Source organism: Wolffia australiana, chromosome 18, assembly GCF_029677425.1.
Source record: "Wolffia australiana isolate 7733 chromosome 18, ASM2967742v1".
Classification (NCBI taxonomy): Eukaryota; Viridiplantae; Streptophyta; class Magnoliopsida; order Alismatales; family Araceae; genus Wolffia; species Wolffia australiana.
In genome coordinates, this window is record NC_135852.1 from 507,722 (window position 1) to 530,590 (window position 22,869).

At 44.0% G+C, this 22,869-nt stretch overlaps 3 protein-coding genes across 3 annotated transcripts; 1 reads left to right on the top strand and 2 right to left on the bottom strand.

The window, feature by feature from the left end:
- Positions 1–262: 262 nt before the first annotated feature.
- Positions 263–4,227, bottom strand: LOC144714765 (protein SAWADEE HOMEODOMAIN HOMOLOG 2-like). Its single transcript, XM_078589532.1, has 9 exons — positions 4,065–4,227; positions 3,455–3,540; positions 3,316–3,361; positions 2,899–3,040; positions 2,359–2,422; positions 1,965–2,016; positions 1,657–1,800; positions 1,475–1,594; positions 263–767 (listed from the first exon to the last, which is right to left on the bottom strand). Exons 1-9 carry the CDS (start codon positions 4,116–4,118, stop codon positions 402–404), a joined length of 1,074 nt encoding a protein of 357 aa, XP_078445658.1. The 5' UTR covers positions 4,119–4,227; the 3' UTR covers positions 263–401.
- Positions 4,228–4,313: 86 nt separating this feature from the next.
- ASG1 (nuclear factor 1 A-type protein (DUF1005)) lies at positions 4,314–5,605 on the bottom strand. Its single transcript, XM_078589531.1, has one exon. It carries the CDS (start codon positions 5,481–5,483, stop codon positions 4,383–4,385), a length of 1,101 nt encoding a protein of 366 aa, XP_078445657.1. The 5' UTR covers positions 5,484–5,605; the 3' UTR covers positions 4,314–4,382.
- Positions 5,606–13,111: 7,506 nt separating this feature from the next.
- On the top strand, positions 13,112–16,145 carry LOC144715138 (uncharacterized). Its single transcript, XM_078590032.1, has 4 exons — positions 13,112–14,415; positions 14,882–15,034; positions 15,122–15,193; positions 15,883–16,145. The coding sequence occupies exons 1-4, from the start codon at positions 13,327–13,329 to the stop codon at positions 16,030–16,032; spliced, it is 1,464 nt and encodes a 487-aa protein (XP_078446158.1). The 5' UTR covers positions 13,112–13,326; the 3' UTR covers positions 16,033–16,145.
- The last annotated feature ends 6,724 nt before the right edge of the window (positions 16,146–22,869 follow it).

A 22,869-nucleotide genomic window follows, 5' to 3' on the forward strand; every position in this document is an offset into this window, starting at 1 on the left:
TTCTTGTTAATATGTTAATTTTTTAAAAAATAAATGATAAATATCTCAAAAGAGAGCTCCGTTACAAGTTAATATGGAGCATCAAATAATAAAAAGTACAAAACTACCTCAAATTCATTTTGGTAAGACCATAGTGCTTCATTTTTATGAAAACTTTGTCTTCAGCATTGTCTGTCAGGTTGTTTATCTTGTAAAGTAATTTAAGAGTTAGTCTAAAATATGTTCAGTCATGATCACTAGCAAATGAGTATGCTAAGTCATCTTGAATATCAGTGTAGTTTTTGAATTTATCTTAACTATAATGAGTTATAAGAGTGGAGACTCTCTATTGAGCCAAATCAAATCAACCCAAGTTTGTGTGATAGAGAGGAGAGAGAGAGAAAAGATGGGCGGGGGTGGTGTCACTCGGGTACGGGAATCTGGAGCCCAGGGCTCTCGCCTGTGCCGTTGCCCTGTGGACGGGGTTCAACAGGAATGTTGGCACCGCCATTAGAGACTACAGGCTCCGTGGCAGCTTCCGCTACAAGTTGAGGAGAGGGCGGCGATACCACCTCTGCTGAGTTGCTGTCAGGCTGCTTCTGTGACATTGGCGATACTACAGCCTCCCTCACATCACCATCAGACGGCTGCTTCTGCATCAAGAGCGATGCCACCGGCACCACCGTCTCTGTGGCGGCACCCTGCTGAGCTGCTTTCGTCGCTTGCAGAATTCTAAGCCGGTACTCCGTCTCTGGCCGCCGACAGACCTTCCTCAATGGCACAATCTCCTACAAATCATATCATAAAAATTGATTTCGAACTATAGTTCCGGATCATCCCCGACGTGGACGAGGGACGGGACGGGACGAATTTTGTCCCGTCCGACGTTCAGAGTAAGTTCAGGGCCGAAGGATGGGACAGTTCTATGTGCAATGATAAAAAAATCGTCCCAATCCAATCATACCTGGACAGTTTTTCGTCCCGTCCAGTTCTCTCGGGACGAATTTTTCTCCCAGCCCTCGTCCAGGGCACAAAAAACCCATTTTATATTTATAATATATTAATATTGATTTTTTTCAAGTTTTTTAGGGAATTAAGGAGGAGAGAGAATGCAAACGGACATATTTACAATTATTTCTGAGCGGTGTCCATTTTCACACACGTAAAAATACGGGGACTTCGATGCAAATTGTCCTCGCGAGGCCACGTGGCAACATTTCAACCACCGGATGTGAATCCGGCAGTTTTCCATCCAGATTCGTCCGTCCATCTTCTGAGACCTCCAGACAGACGGTTTTTTCGTCCCATGGGACGAAAACCGTCTCATCCAATGGTCCCCGGGATGAATTTTCGTCCCAAAATTCGTCCGTATCCGAGGACGAGGCGATTTTTTCGTCCCAGAATGAAAAAATCGTCCCGTCCGCCTCCCTTCACTATATTTCTAACCTCATCATCCATAATAACCATTATCATCACCATCATCATCATCTCTCACCTCAGACTGGTCGTGGTCATAGCGAACTAGAAAACGACAGCGGCAACCCCGGGCATCATGGCGGCGCCGTTGGGCATCCAGGACGTGTGCGTCAAAGTATAAGGCCTGCTCTTTCCCTTCCTGGAGAACAATAGACGTCATCAAAAGTCTCCCAGTAGTCAATAGAAGAGAGGGATAGTCACCTGGAAGCAGAGAATGAGGTCGCCAGGGAGGACAACGACACACTCAGCGGCCTCACAAGGGAGAGACCTTTGGCGGACACAACGCCGCACGTTCACCCACTCATCCTCCTCCACACCAAATCCCGCAAATCGAACCAAAACCTCCTGAATTTATATTACAAATAATTTGTTTTAAGACGATGTAACGCTGTCTTGAAGGCAAGAAAATAAATACGAAATTTGCTTTAAAAACAGTTTTAGTGGTCTATAATATTTTAAAAAAATATATTACAGAAAATGTACAAATCAGATCAAAGATGAACAATTACTGGATCACCCGTCTCGAACAATCTGTGGGATATAAACTGGGCAACATCGTACCTGTAAAGTATTGGAAGAAGATCAATTGACAACCAAAAGTACTCCAACGTTGTAGAGTAAAAACTTGAAAGCAATCCGATTTTAAATTTTGCTTTTTGATCATGAAAGGTGAATAATTCAAATTCTTTGAGATGTAGTGACTCGGTAAAGGACATTCCATTCATAGCACACAGCAAACAGGGATTTTAAGGCAAGAAAATCTCATCTGCGAAGCTATTACTACAAATACCCCATGAATAGATCAGAAAAAAAATATGAAGTCCTCATCAAAACGAAAAAAAAGTTACAGAACGGTGCTTCGTTAAGAACAGATACAAAGAAAAAAAAGAGGCAGCGGCTTACCATGCACCATCTCTTGCCGATTTGGCTTCAAATTCCATCTGACTGCCATCTTGGTTACTTTTTCCTGCGTCATCAAAAAATCACCGAATTAAATATTCGAGCTTTGAACATAAGTTATGTCCTCGAGATTGCACCAGAGTTTTTTTCCATGCGAAAAAGGATCTGACAGAAAAACCTGATGCTAGAAACGGTTGTAATGTAATCAAATGGCACATATTAGTAACAGTAAATTATCTCATGCACTTGTTAATCGTCTCCACAACAGATTTAGGCGAAGAGTTATAGATTTATGGTTCTAGGTATAGGCTTTAGAGTTTTGGAATTATTGTTTTGGGTATTAGGCTATTTGTCTAGGTTTGTGGTTTTGCGTCTAGAGTTCTGGGATTTAGATTTTGTGTATACGCTTTAGAGTTATGGTTTCATGGTTTCAGGTTAGGACTTGGGTCCAGGTTAAAGGTTTAGGATTTTGGGTCTAGGTTAAGGATTTTGTGTCTAGAGTCTAGGGATATAGATGTTGATTGACAGGGGACAAGATTCAACCTTGTGCAGAAGCCGCTGGAGGCGCCATGTTTCTTAATTGAGAAGGCTCTTCACGACCAATAGGCATGACGTTCAGTTTGCCCGGAACCTTGACCACCTTTGCGCGCTGAGCATACCTCCTATTCTGAAACCAATTCCACACCTGAAAACATCCCATACTATTAATTACTTTACGCAGGAAGACCCCCAAACTGATGCAGCCAACAGCATTTGATGAAGAAAAAGAGTTGCTCTCCAAATTGTAATTTGCAGAATTTCAAGAAGAAAAAGAGTTTCCACCCTAAACTGAAGCCACCAGCAGTATTTCAAGAAGAAAAGAATTTTATCCCTAAACTGATGCGACCAGTAATTCAAGAAGAAAAGAGTTTCTCTCCAAAGTGATGCAGTGTTCAGGAATAGAAAAGCTATACTTCTCACCTGCTTTGGCTGCACGACCACCTTCCCGTTTCGATCAGCCGAAGCACTTAAAACAAACACGGAACCGTCAGGAATCTTGTACGCATCTCATTTCAGATTCAACTCAAGATAGAGAGCGAAAACGTGCGAAGAGAGGTACCTAAACTTTTCTGCAAGCGCGCTGATGAGAGCTCGGTCAGGAACTACATTGTTGGTTCCTTGCAAGCAAGCCTCCATTTCCATAACCTAGGCGAACAAGCGAAAACACAAAATACATCTCAGCCAGTAGCAACATACAGACGGAGAACTGACCGCAAATCAACAGGAATTGCTCATCCTAGAACAAAAACAAGATCGCTCATAATTTCAGGCGACGAGAAATCCAGCCTTAAGAAGGCAAATACACGATGGCAACGAATTCAGAGGCCGCAGAAGAGGTTGCAGCGGAGACATAAATCTACAACAAGTGCGTTCATGATATCAGAAGACGAGAAATACAGGAACGGATAAGGCAAAGGCATGATCTCAAGGAATACAAAAGTCGCCGCCGAGATTGAAACGATTTAAAAACCCTAGCAACAGAACTGATCGAAAAAGTCGTCCTAAGGTTCTACGATAGCAAATCGATCAAAGAAAAGGTCGATCCCAGTTTCAAGAGACGCGAAATCGAGGAAAAAAGAGGAAAAAACACATGAATGCGACGAATTTCGAAGCCGCCGCCGAGATTGAAACGAGTTAAAAAACACTACAACAGAGTTACGGGAAAGTACCTCACTCGGAGTGAACCGGAAGACCGGGCCTCCACCCAGAGGCGGCCTTCCCATCTTTCCCCCCCGCCGCCGGCGACCTCGGAGCAACCCTCAGTGAGAAATCGCTCCTCCGCCTAGAGAGAAGGAGAGGGGTTTAGAGAGAGAACCACACCTGTGAAACATGACAGGTTCCGCGACGCCGACCATTTATACTTACATTCACAGAGGATTATTACTATTTCCCAACCGAAATTCGAAAAACATTTGAAATCCTCGCGCGCAAATAAAAAATATTTTTGAGATTTTATGTGGAATTTTCCGTCCATGTAAAATATAAATTCAGGGAGAAGGAGAGGGGGAGGTCGTCGTCTTCCTCCGGCCGGAGAAGGGGCGGCAGGCCAGCACGCTGAGGTCGACGGCGGCGGCGAGGGCGACGAAGACGGCGGCGTCCTCCACGCACGCCACGTGGCGCACCGCGAGCTGCACCAGCGGCCCGCCGCCGGCGCGGACCCGGCAGCTCATGACGAAGCCGCCGCCGCCGCCGGCCGGGCCGAGCCGGTCCGTGTCGATGGCGAACTCCCCGCCGCCCCGCGCCCCTATCCGCGCCTCGGTGATGGGCACGCCGCCGCTGCCGTCCTCGAGCAGCAAGAGCCGGCAGCCGACCCGCGCCCCGCTCTCGCGCCACGCCTCGAGCCGCCCCCACGGGACCCAGCTCTCCGCCGGCCCGCCCGGGTCCACCCTCAGGATGGCCCAGGCCCCCGGGTTGGTCCGCGCCACCCGGTCCGTCCCCGTCGCCGGCACGAACGGCGTGGCCATGGCCGCCGACGCCACGGCGGCGCCCGAGAGGTCGTGGATCACCGCCCGCCACCCCTTCCGCCGCTCCGCCGCCGCCGGCCGCCGATCCGGGCTGAACCGGCAGCTGAAGATGGGCTGCTCCGAGTTCGCCGCCCCCCGCAGAAGCACCACCTGCGGGCTGGCCGCCGGCTCGCCCTCGAACCGCAGCACGAACCGCGGGTCCGGGTCCAGGCTCACGGTCAGGTGCAGCTCCGCCCCCCGCCCCCGGCCCAGCCCGACCCACCCGCTGTGCACCGTCCCGGGCCACGGCTCCAGCCACCCCGCGCCCACGCTCATCGACCAGACCCCCACCTTATTCTTCTTCTTCTTACCCCTCCTTTGACAGTACACTGAGATCTGCAGGCGCGCTCTGGACGCGCGCAGGCACGCCGGCGGCGCCGCCAGCGCCCGCAGCTCCGCCTCCGACAGGTAGAAGACGGCGGCAGCGGAGACGGCCTCCGGCGGCGGCACCGCCGCCGTTTGCGGCGGCTGCCCCCGGAGCCGCACGTGGCAGGAATATTCCGGCGAGGATTCCGGCGGGCTATCCGACGGCCATCGTAGCGCCAGCGCGCCGATCGACAACCTGACGAAGCTCTGCGGATCCATCTACTGCGTACATATTAGGAATGAGAAGGAAGAACCATAGAGAGCTTTCTAAACTCGAGAATTAGGGGTTTGATCTAATTTTTGCACTTCTCAGGGATGGAATGGAACTGAAATTTTCACTGCGGAGCGAGTGAAAATCTCGGGTGTGAAATAGAGTTGTGAATTTTACTGGGTTGGAGAATAAAAAGGAGGGCAGTTGGAGAACAGCTGTAATTTCCAGGGAGAGAAAATCGGGATAAAAAGAAGCCGCCCTGGACGCGCCTGGAGGCGACGTGGCAACATATCGGACGTCCAAAGGAGGTATAAATAAGAGCCCCTCCCAACTTTTCCAAATTTCACTCTTCTTCTCTGATTTTGTTTCGGCCGGCGCTTGGGGAGGGCCTAGGGTTTCGGCCATCTCGGATTCGCTTGGTGCAGGTCGGGAACAAGGTGCAATTCATCGAGATAAGTCTCCAGAGTTGTATGATCGCTGCGATCGTCCTCCTTGAATCCTTTCTCCCGCCTTGCACCAACTGAATCGGAGGCGGCAACGAATCCACTTGCTGAGCAGCAGCCGTTTCCGGTCTACGGTAGATCGTCCGTGTATTTCGCCTTCTGATTGTGTTATTGTCTGGGATCGCTCTTTATAAGTTTGCATTTGCCTATCATTTTATTTTTTTCAATGTAATGTGAATGGATTGGATTAAAGTGCAGGGGGGATTCAGTGAGAGTACAGACAATCGACGCGGCGAGTTCTTCGATCTTCATATACCTGCTGATTTTAATTCGTTGTTGAACCCTCTGCAGTGCGGCTTTGTATGGCATTAATCTCCTGCTGTTGTTCACATCTCCAGGGAAGACATTTTCGACATCTAAAGTTGCGTTTGGGTTTGAATCATCAATTGACGTCGGAAATTAAGACCAAAGATTTCATCGCACGCAGATAGAGTGGGACTCTGCATGAAGACTAACTGACTATATGAAGAATCTCCTGATTATCTGTGGATCGAGTTATTATCTGTCTAAGAGACACGGGAGGTATGTGTAATCGTTCGTGCTTCGCTGCCTGTTCGTTCTTTTTTGCTGCAATTACAAATGCTCCGAAACTTTTGGGGAAACTTCCCAAGTTGAGGACGGTGAATCTTTGCATCGTCTTTCTGCTTTCAATACCTGTGTCGGCCATAAAATAACAACTCACACGTCTCGTCCAGTGGAGTTTTCTAATAGAGAAATTTCATTACGTCGGTGTGTATGCAATGTTGCTCAATAAAATGTTGTATCCTCTACAGTGTTGGATTCCCAAGGTCTGCGCCTTACACTTGCAATAATTGGAGTATTAATTGATCTACATTCCAACTTATTTGTCGCCTTAAGAATATTCGTCTCCTTTGGTGACTGTTATTGCAATTAAAATTATTCTGAATTTGCAATAAGCTTAAATTTGTGGACTCTGTGAATTCACTAAGAAGACGAAAGAAAAAACTTAGTGGGATTCTGGGTTGAATTAGGAAGATGTGAATTCATAAAACTGATGTTTTACAGAAGTTCGAATCGTTTTTAAAAAATAATTTTTTAAAAAATTAAACGTAAAATATGTTATCTGATGCAATAACCTAATGAGCGATGTCCGTTGTCTGATGCAATAAACTAAAATTTGTTGAGTCTGTGAATTCACATTAGGAAGATGTGAATTCATAAAATAATGTTTTACAGAAGATTGAATCTTTCTTTCTCAACTGGATGGGTTATCTGATGGTATGACCGATGTTTATTTTTGCCAAAATCCACTTTCTAGTTAGATCTGGTAATGTATGTATAACTAGGCAACCTGATGGGTAGGGATGGGAAAAAAGTTTCATTTGTTTGTAATCAGGAAACCCATCCTTCTCCAACCCTGGCTGTTGTTCCCATTCGCCGGCGGTGAAGGCCAACAAAGGTAGGCTGTATACCGATACCGTGGCTCCTAGAGAACAACGGGAAAGGGTCTACTTCATCAACAGTCAAGGGAGGCATATCTGGGCCGTTGAAATCCATCTAAAAAAGCTCAAAGGGGTGATGAATGATGAAGGATTGTGCCAGCAGGGAGGAAAGAAGCTGGAGTAGCATACCGATACTAGGCGGTGGCGATTGGGGCTCCTTTTTCCTAAATCAGGGCGATTCTGGTGAACTTCTTATACACTCGTAGTAGATTAAAATTGATTTTCTCATTGTCTTTCTAGTCATTAACTCATAAAGTTATAATTTGTGGCTGTAGTTTGAGTTTGATCAATAGAAATACAAACCATCTCCATAGGTTATGGTAATTAGTGAATTAATATTCTCGAAATTGGGTTCAATGAGATGTGATGAGACCATAAGAATGTAGGGTGAATGGTATGCTCATTGGTCTATGTCATTTATTAAAAAGAGACGTGCCAGCCCACGATTTGCCATTGTGGCATCAAAATTTGTGATATCCAAGGGGGCATTTTTTGCAATCATTAGATATGCTGATCGATGGAAAAATTGTGACTGGTCACCATTTGATTTAATCAAATGACGTGCCTGTCTGAAAGTAGTGCGAATTTTCTGGACGGTTTGATTTTCTGGACCGCACATGGTACCTCGCACCGCTCAAGACCATGGGTGTGTGCGGTGCGAATTTGGGATTATGTGTGATTTTTTTAATAGGTTTGAAGTGGAGGTTTCAAATGGGCAGCGACTTTCTCTCCCCCTTCCTCTCTCTCCCTCTTTCTCTCTCACATTCTTTTCTCTCTCTCGTGCCTCTCTCTCCCTCTTTCCTCTCTTACACTCTTATCTCTCTCGTGCCTCTCTCCATTGCTCTTCTCTTTCTTTATGGCGCTCCTCTCTCACTCTCATTCCTCTCTCTATTTCTCTTCTCTTTGGCTCTCTTGCGCTCTTCTCACTCTCTCTACTTCTCTTCTCTTTGGTTCTCTTGCGCTTCGCTCGCTCTCTCATTCCTCTCTCTATTTCTCTCTCGAGCGCTTCTCTCTCTCTCTCTCTCTCTTCTCTCTCTCTCTCTCTCTCTCGCGCTCTCTCTCTCTCCCTGCCGCTCTCTCTCTCTCTTTCTCTCTCTCTCTCTCTCTCTCTCTCTCTCTCTCTCTCTCTCTCTCTCTCTCTCTCTCTCTCTCTCTCTCTCTCTCTCTCTCTCTCTCTCTCTCTCTCTCTCTCTCTCTCTCTCTCTCTCTCTCTCTCTCTCTCTCTCTCTCTCTCTCTCTCTCTCTCTCTCTCTCTCTCGATTGCTTCTCTCTCATCCTCTATCTTGCCCTACGTCACTCTTCTCCCTCTCATTCTATCGCTCTTCTCTCTCATCCTCTTTCTCGCTCTACGTCACTCTTCTCCCTCTCTCTCTATCGCTCTTCTCTCTCATCCTCTTTCTCGCTCTACGTCACTCTTCTCCCTCTCTCTCTATCTCTCTTCTCTCTCATCCTCTTTCTCGCTCTACGTCACTCTTCTCCCTCTCTCTCTATCTCTCTTCTCTCTCATCCTCTTTCTGGCTCTATGTCAATCTTCTCCCTCTCTCTCTCTCTTCTCTCTCATCCTCTTTCCCGCTCTGCGTCACTCTTATCCCTCTCTCTGTTAGGGATCGGGGATTCGGACAGATCGTTCGAATGTTAGATCGGATCAGGCATTTGAACGAACGAATCTGAACACTGTTTCCACTTCAGATCTGATCCAAACACGATCTGCGGGTCTGTTCGCATTGGATTGTTCGAACAAGACGGGTGTTCGGATTGACTGTTCAAATAAAATCCGATTCGAACACATTTGAATCGGATTGAATTGAATGTTCGAATCTGGTGGTGCCAGCGGCCTCAAGCGGTGCCCAGCACTGCCCAGCTGTGCCCAGATGCGGCCAGCAGCCGCCCAGTGCCAGCCAGTGACCACCCAGCGGCCACCAATGGCCAGCGGCCGCCTGCTCTGGCCAGTGCCACCCAGCGCCAGCAAGCGGCCCCCAACCTGGCCAGGGGACGCCAGCAACAGCCAGCGGTCGCCAGAGAGAAATTCGCTGGCAGTCGCTGGCTCTGCCGGCCATTTGTTCGAAATTGTTCAAACTTGTTCAAACAAGGTCAAACAAATGGCAATCAAACACGAACGAACCAAATTGTTCGTCCGAAACTTTCGATCTAATCCTCGATGCCTACTCTCTATCGCTCTTCTCTCTCATCCTCTTTCTCGCTCTATGTCACTCTTCTCCCTCTCTCTCTATCGCGCTTCTCTCTCATCCTCTATCTCGCTCTATGTCACTCTTCTCCCTCTCTCTCTATCGCGCTTCTCTCTCATCCTCTTTCTCGCTCTTAATCACTCTTCTCCCTCTCTCTCTATTGCTCTTCTCTCTCATCCTCTTTCTCGCCCTACGTCACTCTTCTCCCTCTCTCTCTATCTCTCTTATCCTCTTTCTCTCTCTACATCACTCTTCTCCCTCTCTCTCTATTGCTCTTCTCTCTCATCCTCTTTCTCTCTCCCGCTCTTTTTTCCCTCCCTCTATTGAGTACACAGCTCGGTCCTCTTTCGTTCTCTCTTTCTTTATCATTTTCCTCCATCGCTGGCTCTCTCGCCCCCCCCTTCTGAGCCCAATCATTTGTGCGACTTGTGCGTTGCACGATGCAATTTTTTCGTATAAATTCACTCCAGAAATATATTCAGTACTCTATCTCTACATGGTAGGGCACAATTTTAAGACCGGAAATATATTCAGTACTTCATATAAAATAAATCCTTAATTTTATAATAAATATATAGTTGAGGTTTTTTCACCGAGCGAATCCAAGATGGCCGAAGTCCTTGGACATAAATTTATAATAAAAATATATATTGGCTTTTAAAAGTAATAGATCCATGAAAATAATCTCAAAAAGTTTATAAAAATATATTTTAATTCTTAAATTAATTTCTTCAAGAATATGATGTCCAAAAATTCATTTCAAATACCATTCAATCAACAAATATTAAATCGTTTTGAAGATTGATAGGACACATATAACTATTTCAATGCCTAACTCAATAATTTGTGTATTATCGTCCTACTGTTTAATTTATATCATATTTTTCATTTCATCTTCTTTATTATAAATATATAATTAGTTGTATGCAAATATATAAATCATCTTGCATAATTTTGATAGCTGAATTTATATTTTTAATGCCTCTTTGTGGAAAATCACAATGCATGTTAAATATAGTTTTATTAATATAATAATACTATTAATCAATAAACAACGAAAACCAATGATTTTTAGAAAAAAATGAATAATTTATCCTATACAAAGTTAGGACTTGGTCTCGCATTTACCTTAACGCATCCCTAGATAATCACAGCCCATAGACAGTAGTCCAACAAGACAGGCCATTAGGGGTGAATATGACACGAGCAACATCGCCCCCATACGTGAAAGACAATGGGTAATACACCAGGGTATTTGTGAATACTTTCTCCATTGATCCCTCTATCCCTCTAAAATGTTTCGGACGATAAGATAATATCTAATAAAATGGATGTCCAAGTTTATTACAACTTTAAAGCTTGGTATCTAACAATTCAAAAACAGTATTGAGTTGTAATTTTTTAGGATAGCACCATCTTTACCCCCTCTTTCAGACATGTTTATCTGATGGTAAGGTATTTGGCTGGCAAACCAAACACGTTCATCATTCAGGGATAGAGTCTATTCATTATAATTCACATTTAATTCTTACATTGAAGACCATGAGTACATGATCCAACTTTAAGCATGTGTTCTAAATATCCATATTTGAGGGTTACTCAATAAGGACATCAAACTTGGATAATACTAACAACATCTAGTCTCACTCATTTGATGAGTAAGGCCCTATCTCACAACAATTAGTGCGAAGGCACTATCAATATCTATTAGGTGTTCTGTAGCAGAAAGAGTTCAATGAATTTACCATTTGAATCTCTAAACGACATTATAACAAATTTTCAATCAATTTGATTCCCATCACAATTTTTTTAATGGTCCTCTGACCCAAGATACAAAACACTACTTATGAACAGACCTTTTTTGTAACATCTTTTGTTCCTTTACTATGACCCTTTGGGCTCATGATAAGAATATTTATAATACATGTTTAATGACTAGTGATTATTTTACTATGATCTCATCATAAGTCACTAGGTCATTGGACGTAATCTTGGACTTCATTATAAACATCATAGTAGACTAATAATGAAGTAATATTTCAGTAAACAAATTTTTCATGGTGGTGTGATTGGCTTAATGACCACATAATATCCATCATAATGTACTTTCTTATCAACCATTTATAAATGGAACACAAATATTGACAAGTGTACTTTAGATAAAATGATCAGAAACACCAAGCACATAAATAATCTATGTTCGATCTCCTTTAGCAAGACAAAATTGAATAAATCCATAAGTATAAATTTGAAGAACCATTATAATAATAATTATAATTATCTGATCCATTGAGTAAATTACATGTGTGATGTCAAATATCATTAGTATAAATTATCTAGTTTTTGCCAAAATGGTACTCTTTTATGGTAGGTAAGAATAAACACAAAATAGTGGAATGTGGATATTTAATTGACAATTTAACACTACAATGGTCACTAATAAAAGTATTGGAGTGCTTTACTGACTGTCTTCCATATTTATTATTTTACTTGAAATCATGATAAAATTAAAATTCATTGTAAAAATTATTAAATAGTGTAACATAGAGCCCCAAATTCTTAAAAGCCATTACTTATATCAAATGCAACAACATAAAACCAGACAATTAAAGAAAAGTCTCAGGACTCTATGACAGTTATCTAAAGTGTTGTTTTGCAGATTTTAGAAGGAGCGATGGATAAAGGAGCCCCAATCGCCACCACCTAGTATCGGTATTGATAAACACTTCACTTTATAAATAAAATCCCCCTGGGTGGCGTCCAGGGCACAGATGGATCGGTCTACGGGCACAACCCCAGGGTTGGCCGTACCCGGCACCGCATTTTTTGCCAAGAAAAAAAGGAGCGATGGATAAAATTTAATGAAATTGATGATGGATGCCATAATTTGCAGACTCACAAAACTTTGGATAGGATATCATTAGCCTCCTCTTTAACATTGTCAGAAATCAAAATTTCAAATGTTTCATTCATGCCCAATCCATGTCGAGTAGACCTTGTCGTTCTAGGGAGGGACTTATGTCACCACAAACAGAGGCTAAAGCTTGCGCATCAAAGCTTCTTTGTTACTCATAGCCTCATTGTATTAGCACCGTAGATTCAGAGGAAAGTAACAGAAAAACCGGTTAGCTGGTTATCGGCATGCCTAGATACCCTTCCAAAGTTACATTCATCTAAAAATTCACCTAAAATTTTTAAGTATGTCTATCGTTTTACTTAACAATCTACCCATATATCGTTTGCATATCTGCCAATCACCTAATACATCATATGCATCTATCACTATCGATATATCATATATCTATCAAACTACTATCTACATGACTATCTTGTCTACATATATATCCATCTTTTTATATGAAACCACTAGCAGTACGACTAACCCAGTCTACATAAAAATCCATCTTTTAAGGTTTTTTTCTATCAATAAATATAGATATACGGGTATATATGTCAGTATCTCTATCAACCCATCCCACTGGCACCAAACTCTATCCTTGTATTTGAGTAAAAGAATCTGCCTTTGTCTATCACCCGGCTATCTCCTCGAACTTCTTAGTGCCATCTATCAAGAACAAGCAGTCAGGCTCCACTCTATTTCAATGATCTTCCCCAAGATCATTGATCAGTGTCTCTAGCCAAGATCAGTCATCCGGTTCCACTCTATCAGTATCTCTCGCCAAGATCAGTCATCCGGCCATGGCCGCCGCGGCGGCCGCGTCCCAGCCTTGGTGTGGCGGTTTCAGTCACCGGCGGCGGCGGCGTGGACGGTCCTCCGCCGCCGTGGCGTGCAGCGAGGAGCTCTCGAGGGATCGGTACGACGCCGAGATCCAACGGCGGTGCAAGGCCGGCGAGGTGGACGCCTCCATGGCCCTGCTCGGCCGGATGGAGTCTGTCGGACTGCGCCCCGCCGAGCCCTCGTCCGCCGCCCTCATCGCCGCCCTTGGCGCCGTCGGCCGCACCCTCGAGGCCGAAGCCATCTTCCTCAACATCGGTCCTCCCCCTCCTTCTCCATTCTCCTTTAATGCCCTCCTCCGCGCCCTCCTTCTCAAAGGCCAGCTCGCCCATGCCCACCACCTGTTCGAAGAAATGCGCCAGAGGGGCTGCACCCCTAACCGCGAGACCCACCTCCTCATGCTCGACGCCCTCTCGCGCGCCAACCGCGCCGACGAAGCCTGGGCCGCCGCTGCAGACATGAAGGCCCGAGGCTACAAGCTCGGCGCCGCCGCCTACACCCGGCTCGTCCGCCTTTGCCGGGTCAACGGGATGTGGCGACGAGCGGCGGCGTTGGTGTTGGAGATGCAGGCTGAGGGTCTCCGTCCGGGCCGCGCCGTCTACCATGAAGCAATTGAGGCGATGGGGAGGAGCGGGAGGACGGTGGAGATGGCGGCGGTGCTGGAGAGCATGCGACGGGCAGGGGTGGCTCCTGGTGCTGCCACTTGGGCGAGTCTCGTCCGATGGCACTGTCGGGCCGGGGAGGTGGATGTGGCGTTGGGCCTGCTGAGGGAGATGCTGGGGCAGGGCGTGTACCCGGACCCGAAGGTGCTTCTTGGGCTGATCAGCCGGCTTGGGGAGCAGGGGAGGTGGACCGAGATCAGGGACCTTTTTGAGGAAATGCGCGTGTGGGGGTTCCGCCACAGCGGCGCCGTCTTCGCTGCCCTCGCTGACATCTACGGCCAGTACGGGGCCTTCGCTGGCCCGGAGCAGCTCGTCACCGCACTCAAGTCGGAGGGCGTGGCCCTCACCCCGGCAGTCTTCTGTGCTCTGGCTAATGCCTACGCCCAGCAGGTTCACCACCAAACTTGGACGACTCGAGGATGATGGTAAACGAGTCATTTGTTCTAGCCCAGATGACGATGAAGATGATGAAATTGTCATCATCATCATCATCTTCATCCACTGGTAAGATGACAATTTTGTCTCATCATTGCCTCTCTTCATCTTCACTCCCACCTTCCCTGTTAATCTCTCAAATTACAAGAGACGATGAGAAAATTGTCATCTTCAGTCATCTAAGGAGGACACGGCTCAACCCAGATCCGTGTTGCCGGTTGCTGATTTGTCCCCATGACATTTGGGTCAACCTACTAGCATCTCATCGCCAATCGTCAACGATGGCAAACGATGTTGACGGGATGGAATGATGGGCATGGTGGGTTTTGGATGCCCAACATGCTTTTCGTCATTGTCCTCACACACTAGTCTAAAGCTTGTCTCTTCTCACCATTACCGCTGATGAGTCTCTTCTTCGCAGGGGTTGTGCGAGGAGGCGGTGAGAGTGTTCAAGCAGATGGAGGAAGAGGGAATTGAGCTTAACCTGGTGATGCTCAACTCGCTGATCAATGCATTCGGTATCGCCGGCCGATGGCAGGAGGCGAGGGCCGTCTTCGAGCACGTAAAGGAAGCTGTAAGTTTGTCTCGTGCCTGAACCAAAATAAACCTTTGTTATCCTCACTGCCTCCTGAATCGCTGTCCTATCTCTTCGATTTTGCAGGGCATCACCCCAGATGTCATCAGCTACACTGCGCTCATGAAGGCTTTTGTCAGGGCTAGGGAGTATCACAGGGTTGGGCTCCTCTCACACACACACACACATTTTCTCTCTATAGATTTTCATTGGCAACATCATCGAATCTCGTTGACTATGATGACAACATTGACACTGACATTGAGAAATCTTAGGTGACCGATGAAGTGGTGTCACATGTTTGGTTGACGTCATCTGTCAGATGTGGACTTGGTAAAAGTCTAGTTAAAATTGTCGGCACCCTCAACATCAACATCATCGGCAATGTCAACTGTCCTAGATGACAGAATTTTTATAAACCAAAAAGGGCTGACTGCGACGATGATGATATCGCCTATTGACATAGTGGACATAATCAGCAAACTGTCACCTAACGTGAACATCAGACTTCAATGCGAAGGTTTGTCTGCGGATGGCGAAACGGAACAAGATGTGAAACATTCCAAACTTTGCTCACTGAGTCCATTTTTAAATCCATTGATAAATCATATGTTACATCCAATCCCCCGGATAGGAACATAACAGAACGACAAGCCCTGGGATGGATGACCAAACAGAAGGCCCTTCAGTCACATTACGTCTGTCCCAGACTGTCGTCCATCATCCTTCCCTGAACCTTAGCCAACATTGTCAGGACAGACCAAACAACTCACTCTTACTACTCCCTCTGTGTATATATTTCTCTCTTGGCTTTCCTGCGATGATGTGTTTCATGTGGAATGTTCCAGGTGGCTGAGATATTCAGGGAGATGGAAGTCGCAGGATGCACTCCGGACAGGAGGGCAAGAGAGTTGCTGAATGATGTCTCCATGATTCTTCAACAGAGAGGTAGGTCGCCTCAGAAGGTCAGTCCACCACCCTGTACTAAGACTTTATAAGCCTTGGCTTCTTCGGAGTTTGTTTCCTCTTTCTCTTTCCACCTTAAAAGGTGGAAGAATTGTGTATAGATTACTGCAAGGGGGCCTGTTACTGGAAATTCTCAAAGTTGGCACTACAGTTGGCTGTAAAAATCTTGGTGAACGTCAATAAAAGTTGTTTGATTATTAGGGATTTGGAATATTAAGACAGGACGTTTTTTGAAGAAAGTTAAGATGAATAGGGAATGAAATTCGGAAGAAGAGACCTGTGGTACAAATTTTGGATCTCGAAGTTCAAATTGGGAATTATTGTTAGAAAAAAGCCCCTCAGTCTCTCGTGACTTTGGAATCTCCACTATTGTGACCAAGCCGAAGACTATTATGCTTTTACTGCGGTGTACAAGAAAAACAGCAAATCTTCCTTATATGTACTTGGACCAAGGTGATCTGGTCTATTTTGTTGCTCGGTAAACAATGACCAGATCCTATGTGGCATATCATGGACAAAAATTGAGAGGTTCATATCCATCTTGCCAACGAAAAGAGGGAAAAGGATTTTTTTTGCTAAAAAATACATGCATTACTCCTTCCCCCCCCTCTCTCTATCTCGTTCCCTCTCTCTCACACACAAACACACTCTATCTCTATCTCCCTCCCTCTCTCTCTCACACACACTTGCTATGTATCTATCTATCTATCTACCCCCCTCTTGCACGCACACGGACACTCTCTATCTCCCCCCTCTTGCGCACACAGACACACTCTCTCTATCTTCCCACTTTCACAAATACAGACACACAAACTCTCTCTCTTTCTATCACATCTCTCTCTCTCTCTGCCCTCTTTCTCTCTCCCTCCCTCCCTCTAGGAAAGGTCACATGCTGATCTTGGTCCATTTTTAGAAGAAAAAAAAACCTAAACCTAGACCTGAAGTTTGGTCTAGACACAATCTTGGTCCAGTGTCGGTTCAGTTAGGTCAACTTGTTTATGTCAAAGGCAAAATTAAAAAGTCAATATCAAGGTCTTGAAAAAATAAGAGGTCAATATTGATTATTAGATGATAAAAAATGATCATTTATGCAACAATTAAATAAAAAACAGAGTAGATTTGTTCCCTTGAGCTCCTCTTCCAAGGAGAATTTCATCCGCTTGTACCCCTCTATGGGTCCAGTTCTGGACAGAGCCTTCATATACTCAAGGACTTCCAACTCTATGTTATCCTTCTCTTTGGTAACTTCCTTGCTAGAAAATTACAAAATATAGCTAATCTCCGATCAAAAAATGGTTAGATAAATCACATCCATAGAGATGAGCAATCACTTTCCTGCCTGTGATGAGATGAGCTAGAAACAGTCCGGTCTCAGTCTACTTTTACGGAAAACCTAAAAGTAGACCTGAAGTTTGGTCCACTCCCGGTCTTGGTACAATGCAATCTTCGGTCATTCATGTTGACTAGTCAATGTGAAAGTCAATATTGACTTGACTTGGCTGTCTAATCTAATGTTTCAAGCAGAGCAGTGTTGGATAATGAGAGAGTGAGAGAGGGAGAGAGAAAGAGAGGAATATAATTAGAGAGTGAAAGAGTGTGAGAGTGAGAGAGGGAGACTGAGATAGTGCAAGACAGAGAATACCAGAGGAAGAGAGTAAGTCAGTGAGAGAGTGAGAGGGGAGATTGGAAGAGAGAGTGCCAGAGGGAGAGAGGGAGCGAGTAAGAAGGAGAGTACAAGTGGGAGAGAGGAAGAGAGTGAGAGAGGGAGACTGAGAGAGAAGTGCCACATGGAGAGAGTGCCAGAGGGAGAGAGGGAGCCGGTAAGAAGGAGAGTGCAAGAGGGAGAGAGGAAGAGAGTGAGAGAGGGAGACTGATAGAGAGAGAGTGCCAAAGGGAGAGAGGGAGCAGGTAAGACGGAGAGTTCAAGGGGGAGAAACGAAGGGAGTGAGAGAGGGAGAGAGGGGGAACGATAGAGGGAGAGTCGGAGAGGGGAAGCAATACATGAATTATTTTGGGCTTCATATTACGTTTCTATGAATTATTAATGAAATTTTGGATTTTATTCCCGCCGTACAACGTCTCCTTTCGATTCTTCAAACAGTAACTGACCAATGGTTACAATTTATGATTGGTACCAGCCAATCATTAAAATCCAAACTGTTATTAAATTTAATGCAAACTATTATCTCTCAGTATTTTGGTTGCAAGCATTATGTGGCTAAATAAAAGTGATATTTTTGCGCAATAAATATGATATGGAGACCGAAGCAATCCAAATTTAAAATTCATTATTTCATAAATCCTCTCTTTTGACTGGTCAAAAATGGATGTGCTCAACCACGTGTCATGGAACACTTGGTGCCACATGTACACATGGCACATATGTGCCATTCATTGAGTAGGGATTTTAAGAGAGCACACCAATATGGCACATGCTGACACACCACCACGTCACATGCCCTCTCCTTTTAATATTATTATTAAATTAAGTGCATGAAATGAAACCGTTATGCCCTTATTTTTACTTTTTCAAGAAGTGACACATGGCACAACATCAGTCGTTGATCGAGGTCGATATGGATCAATCCTAACAAATGATTTCATTTAATTCTCTAATGAAGATAAAATCCTAAAAAGGGACATGGCGGTGTTGATGAGAATGAGAAGAGAGAAATATTTGGATTAAATTAACGCCTCGGAGTTGTCCAACTTCACTGCTTGATATCCGACCATCTGGAACTTCAATTTAGCTGAAATTTTCAGGGTAGCTTCGTCTTAACGTCCTCTACCCATCCATATTGTTGGATCAATAAATTGAACCCCCGTTATCTGTAAAATAATATATTTAAGCTCACTTCATCGTAGAGGCAGACTAAAAGAAAGTGAAGTTTTGAAAGTCCATCAAGAGTGTTGTTGGTGTCTTGAGTGCTTGGAGAAGGTTAACTATGAAGCGGGGATGCTGATATGTATTAGGAAGATGCATTGATCCACTATTTCCTTGTGCATATACCTAAATAGCCCTAAATTTCTTCCATCTTATTTCTCACTCATTCCCCACATCCACATCCTTCCTCCGATGTCTGATTCCATTATCTCTATCGTGTTTCACCTTGAAACCCAACTATACTATATTAAACCCTAAATTAGATATTTGTTCTTATCATTTTCCCTTATTTCTCATCTCATCTTATAGTCGACTCTTCACCTTTTCCTTCATCCTACTCTCTTGTTTTGACATGCTAAGCCCATGATCCACTATATACTACTCATGGTAATTCTGATCTCACGCTTATCAAATAGCTATTATCCCTATCTCTGATCACCATCCTCATCTTATCGCTATCTCCTATGCTGTATATATCCCTTCTTGTTCTAGTAAAGTCACATATCGAGAGAGTTATTGCCCTAAGATCAATTCCCTGGGGAGATGAGCTCTATTCCTCCACTATCTTGTGTATTCAAGTGAGTATTGGTTTATAAATTTCAAATTTCACTGATTAAAATATAATATAACAAGGACAGGATTTTATCCTAATTTTAAGTGTATCAGACAACATCTTTATAAGCATGTCATGGGTCAAAATATGATGTAAGATAACTATTTATGGGTCAAAATATGACGCAAGATAACAATTTATGGGACAGTGATAGAGACCTTTTTAATTATGTCAAATCTTTTAATAATTAAAAAGGAACAATTCTAATACATAGTCTCGTCAATATTTTAGGAAAGATGATATTAAGTTTATGATGAATATTATGCAGCTGTTGAGCTAATCACATAACATGCTATGTTCAAGTTTACTGAAATAAATATAATTATTCATTATTATTCTCGTGTGAAGTTTATAACGAAGTACATGAATGCACACAATGATTAAGTGAATTATTCTACTGCATACTTTCATCATCATATTATTCTATTAAATATTATTTTTTAACATTTTGAGTTACGACAAGGATTAAGCTTACTTTTTGTGTGCAAATATATATTATTATGGTTTTAGGTCTGGCATCTAGTTAATAGGAGTTCTCAATTATTTGCTATCACTAAGTTGGAAAAAAAATCTCCTCTTAAAATGTGGCATCACTATCATAGAAAGCAATAAAAATATATTCTCAAGCTATTTACTTGTTTGAATGTTGTTCAATCTATAAGCACATGCCATCCTGTTGCCAACATAAACCAGCCAACCGATAATACCCACTTCAAAATGAGTGAAAATGTTAGTTATTCCTGTTTCTAATAGACTAGCTAGTTGGCTTAGGGTTAGAGTTTTAAATAATTCCACTCACTTCAAACAAACCACCTTTTCGTTCAACTTTTTATAATTTTCTTTGATTCTCTAGTTCACCTTATCTGTTGATTTCCCAAGGGGAGACTGTTTAGATCAGTCCAATTAAGATGATGATGTGGATTCTTATGGAGTTTGATAATATGCTCGACAAATTAAGTTATGTTGGCCGCGGATGTTTGCTGACGGATCACAAGTTGAAGGGTTATTAATCTTATTTTCATTTTGTTGTATGGATGTTCTTGGTCGCTCCTAAATCCATAATATGAATTGTGATTATACATCATGTGATATAATCTGTGTATCGACTAGTTACAAAAGACATGTTGCTATCGGATAGGAAATAAGATCCAAAGGCTTGGTTTGCCACAATCTTGTGGGTTTACCCAGTGCTCCTTATAACATAACTTTTCTGGATTTTAGTGTTAAATCATACTTTTTCTATTTAATGGAAGAGAACTATAAGCTGAATGACCTGTCTCTGCCACAACTAGTATTTATGACGTTACGTTGGATATGGAGTCTGATTCAAAGCAGCCCAAATACTTGGCTTGGGTCTAAGTTTTGACGTGTCTTTTAGCTTTGAAAAGCTACCATTTGTTTGCTGTATTACTCTATTAAAGATTGCTCGTTTAAAACAACATGACAATAATGTGACTATTCTACACAGTGTATCTCTTGTCCTAGCTTTCTGGACAACTCTAAGATCTGAAATTGCGGTGAGATGACATTTTCTGGATAAGTTGAATATCTGGAATTATGCTAAGACTTAATGAGTTTAGTCGACAAGTCAGATTACTGTGCAATGAAAGATAACGAATAGTATCAGTGATTACTATGTCATTAATGACTGGGGCAAACGTAAAAGATTTCCTAGTAGTTTCTTGATTCAATAAATTATTAATCAACGTCTCCATCCACAGAAGATCCAGTGGCCGTGTTGAAAGCGACATAGGCATGTGTTATCAAATAATACACAGTTTTATATAGGGAGAGATGTTAGAGAGATTAGAGAGGAGAGATGAGAGAGAGGGTGATGAGAGAGACGAGATAGAGGGAGAGTGATTTGAAAGATGAGAGAGACGAGAGAGAGCGATGGGGAGATGAGAGAGATATGACGGAGGGAAAGATAAGAGGGATGAGAGAGATATGACGGAGGGAAAGATAAGAGGGATGAGAGAGATATGACGGAGGGAAAGATAAGAGGGATGAGAGAGATATGACGGGGGAAAGATAAAAGAGATGCGAGAGATACGACGGAGGAAAAGATAAGAGGGATGAGAGAGATACGACGGAGGGAAAGATAAGAGAGAAGAGAGAGAAGAGAGAGAAGAGAGAGAAATGATAGAGAGACATGAATGGGGGAGAGATGAGTGAAAGAGAGGGGGAAGAGAGAAAGAGAGAAAGAGAGAGACCCAGCAACTGTGATTTGGAAGCAGTGCCAAACGCCAAGACGGTGGGTCCTTCTGGTGCTTGCTCATGATCAAACGACAATTCAGAACGTGCCAGGCAGCAGCACGTGTCGCAGTCATGTTCTTGCCTATCACAGACCGGCTGTGCCATCCGTTCAAACGGGTCGCCTTGAGAGCCTTCAGATAGAGACGCTTCCTCACTACTCTCTCTTACCAAGAAATTAAAACGAAACGAAAAACAAATTCTCTCTCTCTCCTTATTTTTCTGTGATTCCATCTCTCTCTATCTCAGTCTTGTGCAGTATCTATCTCTCTCTCCATCAGGATACAAATACGTCTGTTTTATATTTCTTCCCATATAACTATATCTTTTCCCCTTATCTCGAGGCACCTCTATCTCTGTGTCTGTTGTCTCTCTCCCACAGCCCAACTCTCACTCTCTCTCTGTGAAAGATAGCTATAACTCTCTCTCTCTCGGCAACTCCTCTCTCCTTCATCTTTATTATCTTTCATCTATCCCTCTCTCATACGCATGATAGAGAGGGAGAGAGAGATACACGGGAGATAGAGAGAGAGAGAAAGAGAGAGATGCAGGGGCGATTAAGGGAAGAAAGCTACATTGGAGAGAGGAGGTAGAGCGGAGGGACAGGGAGATCGAGATACACAGGAGAGAGAGGGAGAGAGAGAAAGAGAGGAGCACAGAAGGGGGAGAGCTAGAGAGAGAGAAATAGAGGAACACAGGAGGGAGATAGAGCGAGAGGGAGAGACAGAAAGAGAGGAACACATAAGGGAGAGAGCATAGGCGAGAGAGATATAGGAAGAGGAAGAGAGGAACATAGGAGAGAGAGAGCTAGAGAGGGAAGAGAGTAGCATAGGAGAGAGAGAGGGAGAGAGAAAGAGGAAAATAGGAGAGAGAAAGAGAGAGCTACAGAGAGAAAGAGAGGAACACAGGAGAGAGATATAGATAGATCGATGGATAGAGAGAGATAGACAGAGAGAGAGAGAGAAAGAGACAGAGAGAGAGAGAGAAAGAGACAGAATTCAAAAGTTTTTGCCGGCGGCGTCACGTTGTCTTGTCCATTTTCCTTTTCCGCGGCCATCTTAAAAAACCGGCACCGGATACCCCTCCAGCGGCGGCGCAAGCGGTCCCCCCCCCCCCGTC

Excerpts from the sequence above, each read along its gene's own strand:
- LOC144715138 (XM_078590032.1), top strand. The coding sequence starts at position 13,327 with ATGGCCGCCGCGGCGGCCGCGTCCCAGCCTTGGTGTGGCGGTTTCAGT. Across the intron at positions 14,416-14,881 it reads CTAATGCCTACGCCCAGCAG|GGGTTGTGCGAGGAGGCGGT; the intron begins GTTCACCACCAA and ends TCTTCTTCGCAG. Across the intron at positions 15,035-15,121 it reads TCGAGCACGTAAAGGAAGCT|GGCATCACCCCAGATGTCAT; the intron begins GTAAGTTTGTCT and ends TCGATTTTGCAG.
- LOC144714765 (XM_078589532.1), bottom strand. The coding sequence starts at position 4,118 with ATGGGAAGGCCGCCTCTGGGTGGAGGCCCGGTCTTCCGGTTCACTCCG. Across the intron at positions 3,362-3,454 it reads GCGCTTGCAGAAAAGTTTAG|TGCTTCGGCTGATCGAAACG; the intron begins GTACCTCTCTTC and ends GTTTGTTTTAAG. Across the intron at positions 1,595-1,656 it reads ACCTCATTCTCTGCTTCCAG|GAAGGGAAAGAGCAGGCCTT; the intron begins GTGACTATCCCT and ends ATTGTTCTCCAG.
- ASG1 (XM_078589531.1), bottom strand. The coding sequence starts at position 5,483 with ATGGATCCGCAGAGCTTCGTCAGGTTGTCGATCGGCGCGCTGGCGCTA.